At 56.7% G+C, this 14,103-nt stretch overlaps 2 protein-coding genes and 2 long non-coding RNA genes across 5 annotated transcripts; 2 read left to right on the forward strand and 2 right to left on the reverse strand.

The window, feature by feature from the left end:
• The first annotated feature begins 286 nt into the window (after nucleotides 1-286).
• On the forward strand, nucleotides 287-1,858 carry LOC128135592 (uncharacterized). Of its 2 annotated transcripts, XR_008233149.1 has the most exons (4): nucleotides 287-317; nucleotides 518-611; nucleotides 1,277-1,351; nucleotides 1,751-1,858. It is a non-coding gene; the product is annotated as an uncharacterized LOC128135592 (long non-coding RNA). The 2 variants fall into 2 exon arrangements; XR_008233148.1 differs by having other exon boundaries at nucleotides 518-1,351.
• Nucleotides 1,859-5,599: 3,741 nt separating this feature from the next.
• On the reverse strand, nucleotides 5,600-6,969 carry LOC128135577 (uncharacterized). Its single transcript, XR_008233142.1, has 2 exons — nucleotides 6,855-6,969; nucleotides 5,600-5,918 (listed from the first exon to the last, which is right to left on the reverse strand). It is a non-coding gene; the product is annotated as an uncharacterized LOC128135577 (long non-coding RNA).
• A 743-nt stretch (nucleotides 6,970-7,712) lies between these two features.
• LOC128135729 (transmembrane protein 140-like) lies at nucleotides 7,713-8,873 on the forward strand (the record flags this gene model as incomplete). The annotated part of the gene is made up of 1 exon (XM_052774800.1): nucleotides 7,713-8,873. A coding segment is annotated over one exon (876 nt), but the record flags the coding sequence as incomplete, so codon positions are not given.
• A 713-nt stretch (nucleotides 8,874-9,586) lies between these two features.
• Nucleotides 9,587-11,109, reverse strand: LOC128135681 (cell cycle regulator of non-homologous end joining-like). Its single transcript, XM_052774747.1, has 3 exons — nucleotides 10,976-11,109; nucleotides 10,837-10,900; nucleotides 9,587-10,595 (listed from the first exon to the last, which is right to left on the reverse strand). Exons 1-3 carry the CDS (start codon nucleotides 11,107-11,109, stop codon nucleotides 10,368-10,370), a joined length of 426 nt encoding a protein of 141 aa, XP_052630707.1. The 3' UTR covers nucleotides 9,587-10,367.
• Nucleotides 11,110-14,103: the final 2,994 nt, after the last annotated feature.

A 14,103-nucleotide genomic window follows, 5' to 3' on the forward strand; every position in this document is an offset into this window, starting at 1 on the left:
GCTTTAGGAAATCATTTTAGACGTAGGAGAGGGGCCAGTGTAAAAGATGAAGTAACATGGGTTTTGAGAGTCGACATGAGAGTCAGAGCAGTCCACTCCTTTTTATCAAACCTAAGTTGACTACCGGCGATTCTTCTTGTGGTTTGACAGCTGCAGGAATTAAAAGAACAGCATATCTGGACTGAGTGTTATGCCGAGTACCTGAAGGATGCCATCAGGAGGAACGAGAGGGAACTAACTTCCAGGAACCTGCAGGACCTTCTGACCACATCTTCTGGAACTGCAGCTATCCCAGAGCTGGAAGACCACATACGACGGTAAGGAAGTAACAGAGTGGAGCAAGGCTTCGCTTTCTGCGATTGTGCGAAAACAACAGGACTGTCTTCTTGCATCCCAGCAAGATAATAATACACGATTTTCAAAGACGCTTTTGTTTTAGATGAGGTTCTTTCACATTCTTCTTTGGGGATTTGTGCTCTTGTGGCCTCCTGTGATAAGGCCTGTCCTTCTTTTCCAGGCTCCAAGGTGAAAAGGCCAGGCTGGAAACCACAGTCCAGCAACAAGCAAAGACCATCGAAGCCCTTTGGAAAAAACTGCAAGCCTGTGCCTTAGTAAGCTACTCACAGCCTTCCCTTTTCGTGAGCTACAGAGCCTAGTTCTGTATCTGTGTGGGAAATTTTAAGATGAGGTTTTCCTGGAGAGCCTAGGAGAGATCAGTTTCTCTGTTCTACTGACTACAGGCTGCTCTGAAAGTCCTGCTGGCCCATTCCCCCAGCTTTCTGGCTTTGAGAGTTGTTCCGTGAGACTATAGCAAGTCCTTCTTAATGCCATCTTTGTTAAGGACTTGACAGCAATGCACTGGCTTAAGTATTTTCTGCTTTAGACCAGTCGTGAGCTTGAGACCTCAGGCAGCACTTCAGACAGTCCTGCGGTAGAGGGGTTTGGTGCCTTCGGTTGCGGACACTCCTTGGGCTCTGGTGGTGGTGAGCACGTAGTCCTGGAGGCCTGACTGGCATCATCAGACTGGGACAGGAATTCTTCCGTGGCCTGTACTCTGGGCACCTTCCCATGTTAGTGGCCATGGATTCCTTGGCCAGAAGGTGTAGGTCTGTAATGCAACGAGAAGACCTCCAAAGATGAAAGGCTGCAACTAATAAGGGAATGACACCTCCATAGGCCATATTTTGTATGCTTGGTTGGCGCTGCCGTGAGGTATGACCTTCAGCCAGGGAAGTCCTAGTGTGACTTCTTTTTTCTTCTTTTAATGCTGCTGTAGTCTCATAATGGCCTGGAGGACTCGGTAACCGGCTTTCGGACAACACGGACTGCAAAGGAACACCGACGTCGGCAGGTATATGAACAGCTTCTGGGAACGACTGGTTTTAGTCTTTGAATTTCTCGTGGGCAGGTAATTTATGAAAAGGTCAGGTGGGCTGCGGGGAATCCCCCAGGTTTTTGGGCAGGACACCCTCAGGGGAAAAGTCTATACGTTTCCTCATTCCCCTGGTGCTACTGTGTTTTGCATCTGCTCGGTAGACAATATGCGGGCACTTGCGTTCATCAGCACGATTCCTTTGATGGGTAGGCTGTGTGCTGTGGACAGGAGAGACAGCTGTGGGTGAGAGCTGTGAGAGGAGACTGGACTTGGGAGATACATGTTTTCTCCTTTGTGGAGAAGGCTGGCTGCACATTCTGCGTGTGGATCCTGTTCCTGTGCTCTGTGTGTGATGCATCTTTTCTATTTTGAAAGCGTGGCAGTGAAAGCAAGGAAGTAAAGAAGCTGGGCAAGACGCAATGCCGATCGGAAGCGCTTCCGGATGAAGCGTGGAAAAGAAACGCCGCGCTGGAGGAAGAACAGACCAGGCATGGCTTTTTAGTGCTTTAAAGAAATACACACTGAGGAGAAGTCAAGCTTTACTGAACCCTAGTGTAAAAGCATGTGCATAACCGTTTGCGAGCAAATTCAAGCCTCGCATTCGATCTTGCCAGGTGCTTCTGTGCATGAGCCTATGGTTTTAAAAAGCTGCAAAAGGCCTTGCAAATGCAGGCTGCCTGCACTTCTCCTGGGTGGGAAGGAAGTCTTGTCCTCTTCTGTTCAGAGAAATTTGGGGCCCTCCAAGTGTTGGGTGGTGCTGGGGAGCTGGCTGCTCTCAGTAATTCCTGGCTTGTCAAGCACATTACAGATGAAGCAAGCCATCCGGGGCTGTGCTGCTTAGGTAAGAGTGTGTGCAAAAGGCCGACTGCTGCTTTGCTTCACGCTTTCCTTACTAATTTGCTGTGCAGGTTGAAGATGCTTCTGCAGATGTCTTCGACAACCCTGACTGCGTCTGCAGCGCGAAGGAGAAAGTCCCAGCTCAGTTTCTGGCGAGAGATGAAGTAAGTTGTTCCGAATTGACTAACTAAATTGGTAAACTAAGAAGAAAGCTGAGCTCTGGTTTGGTTGGTGGATTTGAGGCGATTATTCTTTTCTGCTAGAACCCGTGTGATTCTTTTCCTATACTTTTTTTCCGCGCTGCTAATTATCTCTTGGCTGTATTTTGCAAGTGATTGACTGCTCTTGATGCTCCTGCTCCTGTTGTGGCAGTAGATGATGATGATGTTGATGAACACAGATGTAGTTGTCGTGATGGGTAAAAACCACGAGCCAGGAGTCCCAGCAATGGCCTCACTGACCAGCATGCAGTGCCGGGGGCCCTGAGCAAGAACAGCGGAGCTGGTCACCACACACTGAGATTTTAATACATTTCAATACTCTGTCTGCAGGTGACGAATGCAGTCTCGATGGCCCCCCACCTTACGGATTTCCAGTCACAGCTGAACCTCCAACGCGGTTAACGATGAGAAGATGCACAAAGAGCGGAGGAAGTGCCAGTGCCAGAAAAGAGTGCTCCCAGGGGAGATGCGTGAAGCCTGGAAACCTTTGCCTTCCACCCTGTGCACCCCCCCCACCCCCTCCCCGCCCCCCCCTAATTACAAGTGTTCTGTCGCAGTTTGGTATTTAATAAACTCTGCCACCTCGTACGGGTCTTAGTTTTGCTGCACAGCCGGAGCTCTTCGGACCTAGCGCGTCCGGACGAGGAGAGTCCTGTTCCTGAAGGCTCGCTCAGGCTCCCTTCCCACGCAGGCAGTCAGCACACCTCTCCCTGCCCTCGCTCGGAACGACCCCCAGTCCTGCAGACATCTCCGACGGGGAGCACGCGTCCGTGTCCTTTCCCTCTGCGGAGGCTTGAACCGTGGCGGTGCTCAGACCAGGGACCAGCGCTGAGCGACTGCTCATCATCGGTCGCCAGACTCCTTTCTAGAGCAACCCTCCCGCCGGTCTGGGCAGAAGGGGGTGGGCGAGCTCCCGGTAGCCACGGACGCTTTGCAGATCCCACCGGGACCTGGCGGATTTGCAGCCTGCCGAGGGGAAAGGCGGGAAGCAGCGGGCACGAGCCGCAGCAGGGAGAAACCCACCTCGACCCGAGGAAAAACCTTTCCTCCTGCGAGGGCGGCCAGGGACCGCTGTCAGGGAGCAGCGCGGGCACGCTGCTCCCTCAGGGACGGGGAGCCGAAGGGGGTCCCCGCAGCCAGCGGGGCAGACCCAGCCTCGGCCCGCACGAGCGAGGGGAGCGGGGCCGTCCCCGGGGAAGGCAGCCGAGAGCCCGCAGGGACGAACGAGCGCCTGGGGAGGCGGCGGCGCCGAGGGCGAACCGAGAAGCCGGGCCAGGCCGGGCCGGGGCTCAGGCCCGGTGGCGGCCAGCGGGGTCGGAGACAGCCCGGTGGTGGCCAAGCAGGGCCACGGGGAGGCGGCCGGCGGGCTGGGGTCCGTGGCCGGGAGAGACCGAGCTGGAGACGGGGACGCCATGACGGAGCTCGGGCAGGGCCTGCAGGCCTCCGCCTCCGCCTCGGGGGGCCTCCCGCGCCGGAGGCCCCCGGGGTGAGGCCGGAGGCTCCAGCTCAGCCCACCGGTGGCTTTTTTGTGCCACAGAGAGGTTGTAGGGTCTCTGTGCTTGGAGACGCTCCCGCCTGGACGTGGCCCTGGCTGACCCTGCTTTGAGCAGGGCGGGGGGGGGGAGACGAGACGAGGCCCCTTCCCGCCGCGACGACGCTCGTGCTTTCGGCGCTCTGGGGATGTCGCGCTGCGGGCCCCGTTTGCTTCGGCCAGACCTCCCGCCTGCTTCAGTGAGCTTTTTGCCAGAGTCTGACCGCGTACAAAAGACGACGGCAGACTGTACCCAGCATCTCCGGGCACAAAGACGGCAACGACCTTCTCAGACGCCCAGCCATGGCGTGAGGTGTGATGCCACCAGCGAAGAACGGCCGTCGAGTTAGCCGACGTCGACTTAGTTGACTTCCAGCCCCCAGTTTGAGAGCTGGAACTAGGAAAGAACCATCACACTCCCAGTCTGGCTGGGCAGCAGTGGGAGCTGCCAGCTAGGGAGGTCCACCTGGCCCAGTCCCCACCTCTTCAAACACAAGGAGACGGCTAGCTAGGCATTACAGCCTTGACAAACCACTCTTCATAAATACGCCAAAGCACGCTGGGCAAAGACAAACTGAAATAACGTTCCACCTCCTCTCCGGCCAATCGGCCGTCAACATGCTAACACATGTCCGGGCTCTAAAGCCAAAACGGCTCTCGGAAAATACCAAAGGTATCTTCAGACGGCAAATTGGACCCGTTCTCCACATAATCGAGAGTGAGAGCTCTGCCGAGGAACAACAGTACCGCAGACTCCCAAGAAAGGCCAAGAACGTAAGCAGCGGTGAGCTCGACGGCAATGGGCAAGCAGATGAGAGCTGGCTGCTTAGCCGTCCACTCAAAGACTATGCAACACCCGAGCACAGCACCTCCCCTGATGTTGGGGGGGTGCAGGGGGACAGACAGCTCCAGTGACAGAGAGCACTGTACATGACCAGACTGGTTCTGGCCCCCCCTCCTCCTATCCACCATCAGGTAGCTGCCAGGCATTTACGGAGCTTCTGAACTCCGACACAAGCCTTTCAAAAAGTCTGACTAGGGATCTCTCCTCTAGTTGGTAGCAGGCATCTATCCCAAGGCAACACCATACATCCAAACGCACGCAATTATTTTTGTTCCTGGATGTCTTGCACCGCTTCCCCCCCGTGTGTGGGTGTCAGTGCTGGAAGCACCTGGTGAAAGCCCAAGGGTCTTTTCGCCGTGCAGGAGACTTTCCTAGCACATCCCTGCCCCAGCCACCCTCCCCATGTTTTGCAGCAACAACTGAACAGAGCACAGGAATCAAGTGCAAGGGAGTATTTTCTTTTTATGGGGGAAAAAAACAAACGAACAAACACACACACAAACAAAAAAAATAAAAGCACAACAACAAATGCTATACTGAAAGAATACTCTGCTTTTGCACTGGCCTTTCCAGTTTGAGTCATCTTACCACTGTGCACTGTGCTGCCTCATGCATGCCTCCCCCAACCTCACCTTCTTCTGCAGAACCCCTGACGTGATCCCAGCAGCCTTCTAGCCACATGCTACTCAAGACTCCCTAACAGAGCGGGTCCAGCTGCCACTATGGATCAGTGAAGACTTAGTTTTCAGTGCTGCCACTGATCCGGTCCCATACCAGCATTCTACTGCACAGTGGTTTGGCAAACGTATTTAACTTTTCTCAAGAGGCAAAAGCTACAATGAGAAGAGGGACTGTGGTTTGCCTTCTCTCCCATGCAGTTTGTTCCTGTGGAGTTAACGCTGGTTTTGTCAAGTCTTTTGCTCTTTCCCTTCGGCACCGTCCAGGTTAAGACTTCCGAGCCAGTAAGGTTGTTAATTTAATCTTCCCATCCATAGAGGCGGTGAGGCAGGTCCCGCAGTCCATGGCCGTGCTCCAATCCACTGTGACAACGGGAGCTCTGTGTCCTCCCAGGGAAAGGCAGCTCTCCAGAACCTTTTCCTCACCGTTCAACTGAAAGAAGGAAAGCATAAGGTTTTAAGGAGGCAAGGTTCTGCAGTGGGGGCAGCGCACCCACAGGAGAAGCCAAAGCCTGCTACAGACTCCGTATCCCCATCAGCATACATAATTAAGCGGAAAAATCAGAGACATGTCGAGATGTACGTAGCACGCATGAGGAAGCAAATTTCCAGTCTCACAACAGAAGCACGCAGTCTCAAGCAGCTCAGCGTCTGCTACCAGCTGAGCTGCAGTAATTGAACAGGGCAGGCTAAAAGCACACGCTGATGAAGAGCACGTAAGCCTAACCTATAGCTCATGTTAGTGCGGGTGCTCCGAATGCCCCAGATGCAAAGTAAAAATTCCATCCAATCTGCCTTGCAATGGCTTATACTGATGCGTATTGACTCAAGAGGAGGCAGGCAAGGGGCAAGCGATCAGTAACCGCTTGTTACTGCGGCACAGAAATTGGGGTGCTTGGAACCATTCAGCCTTACCCTTCATTCCATTTCAGTACACAGCAAGAGGAGGGAATCAGGCTGGGACTAACATAGCACGAGCAAGCACACAAGGCAGATTAAAGACGAGCATCAGGCAACAATCGCGCATTTTGCGTTGAACTGGCATGCATCAATATATTAAAAAAGAATAATTTAAAACTTTGTCCTAGGCACTTGGGTACTAAGGAAAACTGCTGCAGCTAAGCTTTAAGAACACGGAGCACACGTACTCTAGCTACATACAGAGAGTCAAACGCTTACAGAGGGTTCAAACACTTGCTAAGCACCACACGCTGCTAAAACGCACGCTGTATGAAACTGAGCAGCAACTTGCACAGAGCACGGATGGGTAGGTGCTGCTCGAGAACTTCAGCAGCTGCTGTTGCAGCCTTGTAACAACAAGAGCTTGTATGGATGTGTAAGAGTACTCCCCGTCACTTCTCAGACTTACCTTAAAAAGGACTCCCCCAGTAGAAGAACACGTCAACATATAGTTGCCCTCAGAGTCAAAAGCAAAAAGCCTCCCTCGTGGGAACTGGACTTGCTTGTAGCCACTGTACCTGGACAGAACAAAAGGACCCGTAGCTTCGCTGGGAAGATCGTACTCAGGCACCTTCAAGCCACTTTTGTGAATATTTGTCGTGGTTTAACCCCAGCCAGCAACTAAACACCACGCAGCCGCTCACTCACTCCCCCCCACCCAGTGGGATGGGGGAGAAAATCGGGAAAAGAAGCAAAACCCGTGGGTTGAGATACGAACGGTTTAATAGAACAGAAAAGAAGAAACTAATAATGATAACACTCATAAAATGACAACAGCAACAACGAAAGGATTGGAATGTACAAATGATGCGCAGTGCAATTGCTCACCACCCGCCAACCGACACCCAGCTAGTCCCCGAGCGGCAGTTCCCCGCGCCCCCTTCCCAGTTCCTATACTAGATGGGACGTCCCGTGGTACGGAATACACCCTTGGCCAGTTTGGGTCAGCTGCCCTGGCTGTGTCCTGTGCCGACTTCTTGTGCCCCTCCAGCTTTCTCGCTGGCTGGGCAGGAGAAGCTGAAAAATCCTTGACTTTAGACTGAACACTACTGAGCAACAACTGAAAACATCAGTGTTATCAACATTCTTCGCATACTGAACTCAAAACGGAGCACGGAGCACGGTACCAGCTACTAGGAAGACAGTTAACTCTATCCCAGCCGAAACCCGGACAGTCCAACATGAGGCCGTGGTGCAAAGGGCCCGTGTGGGGCTAAGGGAGCCATACTGTCCTCCCAGTGATGGTCCACACACAGGACATCATTAAAGCCACCTTTGCTGTGACCAAAAATGCACACCCCCCCACCCAGTAACACAGGCACAGCACAGTCAGAGACGCTCCTGCTCTACTTGCAAGGGGAGTCCCGAGACCTCAGGGCCACAGGCTCAGAGCACACCTTGGGAAGGGTGCCATGAGACGCAACCACCAGTGGGTTCCCCCCCTTCGTGTTTGGCAGCAGGCGTCCCCACAGCAGGCTGTACCACGGTATCAAGAGAGCACGCAGGCGCCAGGATGGGTCTGCTGCTGCAGCAGCGGTGCACCGGGCACCTGCTGTGTGCACTGACCTTCCTTGAGGCTGCTGGAAACTTGGCCTTGATGCTCTACGCGCTGCTGTGGGAAGCCGGGAACCCGGTCGACCGCCCTGACAAACGCATTGGCTTTTACAACTTCTGCCTGTGGAACGCGACAGCTGGGGAGCTGCAGTGCCTGGAGTACAAGCATCTGCAGGTGATGGGCATCAGCCTACCAGGAATGGTGCTAGCCAGGGTTTGTGTGTACGCCTGCCTGGTCTTCAGCATCTTCTACCCCGTTTTTGTTGCACACGTGCAGTGCAGAGAGGAGAGGGAGGGCTGGAAGGCGATCCTCATCATACTCATCATCAAGATGATAATCCTCTCTGGAGGCCTGGGTACGTTTCTTTTCCAAACCTCGCAGTGGATTCACCTCTCTGATTTCACTGGGGGCTTCCTGGCATTGCTTGGGACTCAGGCTCTGCTACTGCTCCAGATTCTCACTGCCACTTATGTACCTCAGCTGGGCCAAGCAACACACACCCGGGTCAAAGCCCTTTTCCTGACGGGGCCCTGCCCGTCGGGATTTGAGGGCGAAGAAGATGCAAGCGCTATTGATAACATGCTTTAAAACAGTAATCCCGCTACAGCTTTAGTCACTGGTAGGAATTTGATCCTTAGTCCAAAGGCCCATCTCCAGCCTCTGGCAAACGGCTGCGTGCAGTGCTCCTGCAGCAAGCAGGCAGCAGACACCAACACCCGCAGCACGGCGTGGAAGCTTTCTGGGAACAGCAGCGTGCAACACGCCCCTCGGCCTGGGGCACAGCATCATAAGCGACAGCATTTCTGGCCCTGACCCAGAGGAGAGCGAAGGGGACGGATCAGAACCAGCACACAGCGGACACAACCCTCTGGCCATATCTAGCCTAAGTATAAGCAGGCAGAGAAGCAAGCAGGCTTCCTTTCTTGGCGTTGCCCAAAGAGACTCTGCTCCTTCTCCACCTCCCGAACTAACCAGGGACGCCTTCGAAGCAACTTGAGGAGCTGTGGCTTCACACTGCCACCACAGCAGTGGCAGCCCCAGAGGGGCACTGGAAATACTCTTCAGCAGGAGCACCTGTACTTCACCTGCTGGAATAACACCTGGAGTGACTCTGCTTTAGTTCATTCGGGTGAAGTGGCCCACATCCAACCCCAAGCAGCAGCAGAGCCCCTGCAGGGGCAGCCCAACAACTTGCTGAGCACTGAACACAGCTCTGAGGAGGAGGAGGGTTTCCACGAGGAAGCAGAGGATTTTGGTGCAGAGCCCCAGGTTTGTCCCCACTGACATTACGGGGCTGAGCCCAGCAGTCCAGCAGCCTTTGAGACTCCAGGAGAACGGGTTCTGCGCGAGGGCAGGTCACCGCAAAGCTAGCCCACACCAACGCACGCCCCGTGCAAGCGTGTGCTCGGGGAGCAGCGCAAGGGCTGCCGAAGGCTGGGGTGCAGTGCCCCAGCTGGGCCATCGCAGCCAGCGCACTGGATGGGGTCTCTCCGCCTTAGCGGCGGTGCACAGCACCGCTCCGTGCCACGTCTGTAACCTCGCACAAAGCAGCGCCTGCTTCCCCCCCCCATCCCCTTAACCTCGCACAAAGCAGCGCCTGCTTTCCCCCCATCCCCTTCGGGACACCAGGGGCCGTTTTCTCCCCTGCTGCCCTCGTGGTGGGGGTGTGGCTGGTGACGCTGCTGTGACTGATTCTGCGTTTCATGAAAGGCTCTCGCACCTGCCCTGGCTTCGTGTGGTTTGTTCATCCCCGCTTCAGACTGGCTCTTGCCACTGAGCCATCCTTATCCCTCCCTAGACCCCCGCGCACCCTGCCATGGGGTCAGCCCCCTCAGAACGGTCCCTGCCCCTGCCAGTCTGCTCCCACCCGTGTCCTCCCCAGCTACGGGAGGCCTGCCCGAGCCTGCGGGCAAATCCAGCGTCAGGCCCAACGGGGACAGCCTGCCAGGCCCCACGGCAGCTGTCACGGAGGGACCGCAAGGACAAGGGAGCCCCAAGGCTGGACCGCGACTATTCGGCTCCGCAGAGCCAGCAAAAGCCTGCCAGGGCCAGCAACTCCCTGCTCCCCTCGAGCCCCGACACCGACCCACCAAAGGGACGCTCACGGGAACCCACACCTCCTCTTTCATCTCTCCGTGCTCCGAGATGCCGAGCAAAACTGAACACAACCTAACCCGGAGCCAAAGCCCGCTGAAGCCAGCACACACCGGGAGAAGCCAGTGCCCCCTTCCTCTCCCCCATGGCTTTCGCGGGCCTCCTACCAGCTCCGCAGGCTACCAACACAGCAGCTCCACAGCCCGCTCCAGGTCCTCCTCCCACCGTCCTGGGTGTCCCCTTGGCTCCTGGGCAGCGGCGGAGCAGGCAACGTCAGCTGAAAAAGATCTCCCTGACGTATTTCAGAGCATCGTCCTCAGAGTCCTCCCAGCCTGGCCTCCCCGCGGCGCCACCGGCAGGGGACGGGAGAGCCGGGCTGCGGCCGCTGCCTCCCCCGCTGCTGGCCGTGCTTCCCGGAGCCTCCTTTGGCGTCGGCTGGAGCTCCTGCTCCTCCCGGCTCCCGGACCGGGCCTTCTCCTCACCTTCCTCGCGCTGCAGGTTCTAGCCAAAGGGAAAAACAACCAGAGCCGGCTGGGCGCGAATTGCACCCCGAGGGGCAGAAGGAGCAGCCCGCCCGCCCCCCCCCACCGCGGGACACCCCCGGCCAGGCCCCAGGGAGCCGCCGCCGCCGCCGGCAGCGCTCCCTGCCCGCTCCCCCGAGCCCTCCCCGCTGCCAGGACCGTGTGCGTGTGTGTGTCCCCCGCCCCCGCCCCCGCCCCCGCCCCGGGGGGTCCGCGCTCACCTCCGCCAGGACCGCCAGGGCCACATCCACCAGCTCCGCCTCGGTCATGCAGTACACCGCCGCCCTGCCAACCGCACGGGGAAGACGCTCAGGGCGAACCGGGCCCGGCCTCGCCCGCCCCAGCGGCGCTACCTGGGACCCGCCGCCTGCCGCCGCCTGCCGCCGCCGCCGCTGCCCGCCCTTGGCGGGGGGGGTCCCCGCCGCGACCACCCGCTCGTCCCCCGCCGCCTCCAGCCAGGGCGGCAGCACCCGCCGCCTGCCGCCCGCCGCCATTGCCCGCGCCGGGCGGGGCGGGGCGGGGCGGGGCGGGGCCGCCCCGGGAGCCGCCCCCCTTGGGCCCGCCCCCCGTGGAATCCCCCCTTGGAACCGCCCCCTCCTCCCCGGCCGCCGCGCCCCCTGTGTGACGCCCCGTTGCTAGGCTGCCCCCTGCCGGCGCAGACGGCGTCCTGTGCGGAGCGGGAGCGACCGGAGCTGCCGAGCGGCGGCCGGCGCTCGGGGCTCGGCTCTTCTCGCCCCTGCTTCGCTCGGTTGGGCCTCGGGGAGACCGCCCGGGGCTCGGCAGAGCCCGCCGGGCGCCATCCCCGCGGCGGCATGCAGCGGCTCTTCTCGTGCTGCCTGGGGAGGGTGCGGCGGCCGCCGCCCTCCGACGGCGATGCCGGACCCTGCGCCGCCGAGCCCTCCGAGGTCCGGGAGAAGCCCCGGGGCGGGCTGCACGGCGCGGCCGCCGGAGGTGACCTGGCGCGGCTGCAGCGGCACTGGTGGAGGAAGAGATTCCGCATCAACAGGCGGGACGCGGAGAAGCAGTAAGGGGCGGGCGGCGCCCGGAGCAAAAGCCTCCGGCCGGCCACCCCGGCGGAGCCCAGCCCGGTGGCAAGCGCCCTTGTATCGATGGGAAGCAGGAGAGAAGGGTGCCTGGGTAAACTGTGGAGTAAAAACCCCTTTAGGAGTAAAGCACGTCTGAGGATTGCTCTAGCAAAACAAGATGCTCGTTCCTTCCCTCCCGGCTTCTGGCACAGCATCCCTGTTGTGCTAATGCACCACTTTGCATAGCAGCCTTGGTCTGGAGCACGTTTCTAGTATTTTCTTTTCTTGTTTGGGGGGTTTTTTTTGGTTTTAGTTCTGCTTATGCAGCAAACCTGAAAGTGGTCTCTCTCCAGAGCCCCACCTGACCCTCAGCCAAGGTTGTTAGAAGATAACACCTCTACAATGTATTAGCGCCTGCAGTGCTTGCCATGCAACCACAATCTTTGTTGGCCTCTTGATATCCCAACTAGGAGCTCTCTAAACTCTCCGGTCCTCTGGCTGACCATGGGAATTTCTTAAGCCCTTCAAAGTCAGGACTGGGTTTGAGGAGACGTTACCCCAGCTTCACGGGAAGAGTAGCTGCAGCATTAGTGTAGCATCCCACTGAGGTAGAAGCCTTGTAGTGAGATGTCAGTCTGCCAAGGGTTGTCTTAATCTCAATGGCCCTCAAAATGGAGAGGGGGTTTGTCGGATGAGACTGTAACCAGTGGGGCTGAGATACTCCATAGACAAGAATAAGCACCTGCAGCACGAACATGCCTGTAGTGAGTATTTCAGCCTCCAGTAGTCGTGCAGCAAGGTGTCGCTGGGTGTGGGTGTTACCCTTTACCAGCTGGCTATGAATATGGCTCGGATGGCTCATGAATGGCTGTTGCTCTTCCAGTAGAGAGTGTATGCAAGCGGGGGGGTATTTTTAACAAATGCATTTCCTTCCTTTCTGTATATAGTATTCAGAAGCAACTGGAGCAAAACACCGGCTGTGAAATGAGGGGAGAATGTTCTGCAGGAGGCACAGAAGGCCCAGCAGTGCTTGACAGCTCTTGCTCTGGGAAGACTGCTGACTCTCCCTTGGGCACCCCTACACTGACCGGAGCAGGTAGGATCCTTCACCGTGGAGGAGGTGATGAAGACAAATCACTGGCCTGTAGAAGAATGATAACCTCTTGATTGGATGCAGGGCTTGAGGGATGGGGAAAGGCAGAGTGAAATAAGCACTCACAGCAGAGTCTCACATCTTACCTCCTTTGTAGGTGTCTTGCCAGCAGCAGGAGGACAAGAAGAGGAAGATTACGACTCCTCTTTTGATTCTGAGGTACATTCATAGAATCATAGAGTCAGTGTCAAATGGTTGCCCCTAGGGCCTACACTCTAGGCGCTTAGCTGCTTCTGCCTAGGTCCTCTCTGCCTTGGGCAGGTGTACGTCGGCCCCTTTGAAATCCGTGCTCAACAGAGATGCCTAACACGCCGGTGGTGTTTGCCCTTTCCGTTCTTTCCATCATCTGATACCACGTTACGCGTGTTGGCTGAAGCGGGAGCTTTGTGCGTGGAAACGGGTTGAGGAGGAGTCTGTGCCAGTTCTCACGCACGTCTTTTCAATTACGCAGTCGGATTGTGAAGCTCCAACTAAAGCGTCGGCCGACGAGCTGCCTCCTGCTGCAGATGGAAAGGGAGCGTGCGCGCAGCCCGTTGCAGAGGAGAGCGGCAACGGTAATTTCCAGACGCACTAAATGGTTACCTTTGTAAGCTTCTCTGCGGTGAAGCACATGGGGAAAAGCAGAGTGAAATAAGCACTCACAGCAGCGTCTCGCTTCTTGCCTCCTTTGTAGGTGTCTTCCCAGCAGCAGGAGCACAGCAGCAAGATGATGACTCCCCTTTTGATTCTGAGGTAGATTCATAGATTCGTTTAGGTGGGAAAAGACCCTTAAAAGTCCAACCGTAAACCCAACACTGCCAAGCCCACCCCTAAACCGTGTACCCCAGCGCCACATCTACACCTCTGCTAAATACCCCCAGGGATGGTGACAGGTAGATTCACAGAATCATAGAGTCAGTGTCAAATGGTTGCCCATAGGGCCTACACTCTAGACGCTTAGCTGCTTCTGCCTAGGTCCTCTCTGCCTTGGGCAGGTGTACATCGGCCCCTTTTGAAAGCCCTGCTCAACAGAGATGCCTAACACGCCGGTGGTGTTTGCCCTTTCCGTTCTTTCCATCATCTGATACCACGTTACGCGTGTTGCCTGAAGCGGGAGCTTTGTGCGTGGAAACGGGTTGAGGAGGAGTCTGTGCCAGTTCTCACACATGTCTTTTCAATTACACAGTCGGATTGTGAAGCTCCAATGAATGTGACGGCCGGCGTGTGGATTCCACCTGCACACAAACTTGGAGCATGGGCGCAGCCCGTTGCAGAGGAGAGCGGCAACGGTAATTTCCTGACGCACTAAATGGTTACCTTTGTAAGCTTCT

This window comes from Harpia harpyja, chromosome 23, assembly GCF_026419915.1.
Source record: "Harpia harpyja isolate bHarHar1 chromosome 23, bHarHar1 primary haplotype, whole genome shotgun sequence".
NCBI classification, from domain to species: Eukaryota; Metazoa; Chordata; class Aves; order Accipitriformes; family Accipitridae; genus Harpia; species Harpia harpyja.

Excerpts from the sequence above, each read along its gene's own strand:
- LOC128135681 (XM_052774747.1), bottom strand. The coding sequence starts at position 11,109 with ATGGCGGCGGGCGGCAGGCGGCGGGTGCTGCCGCCCTGGCTGGAGGCG. Across the intron at positions 10,901-10,975 it reads CAGGCGGCGGCAGGCGGCGG|GGCGGCGGTGTACTGCATGA; the intron begins GTCCCAGGTAGC and ends TGCGGTTGGCAG. Across the intron at positions 10,596-10,836 it reads CCCTGGCGGTCCTGGCGGAG|AACCTGCAGCGCGAGGAAGG; the intron begins GTGAGCGCGGAC and ends CCCTTTGGCTAG.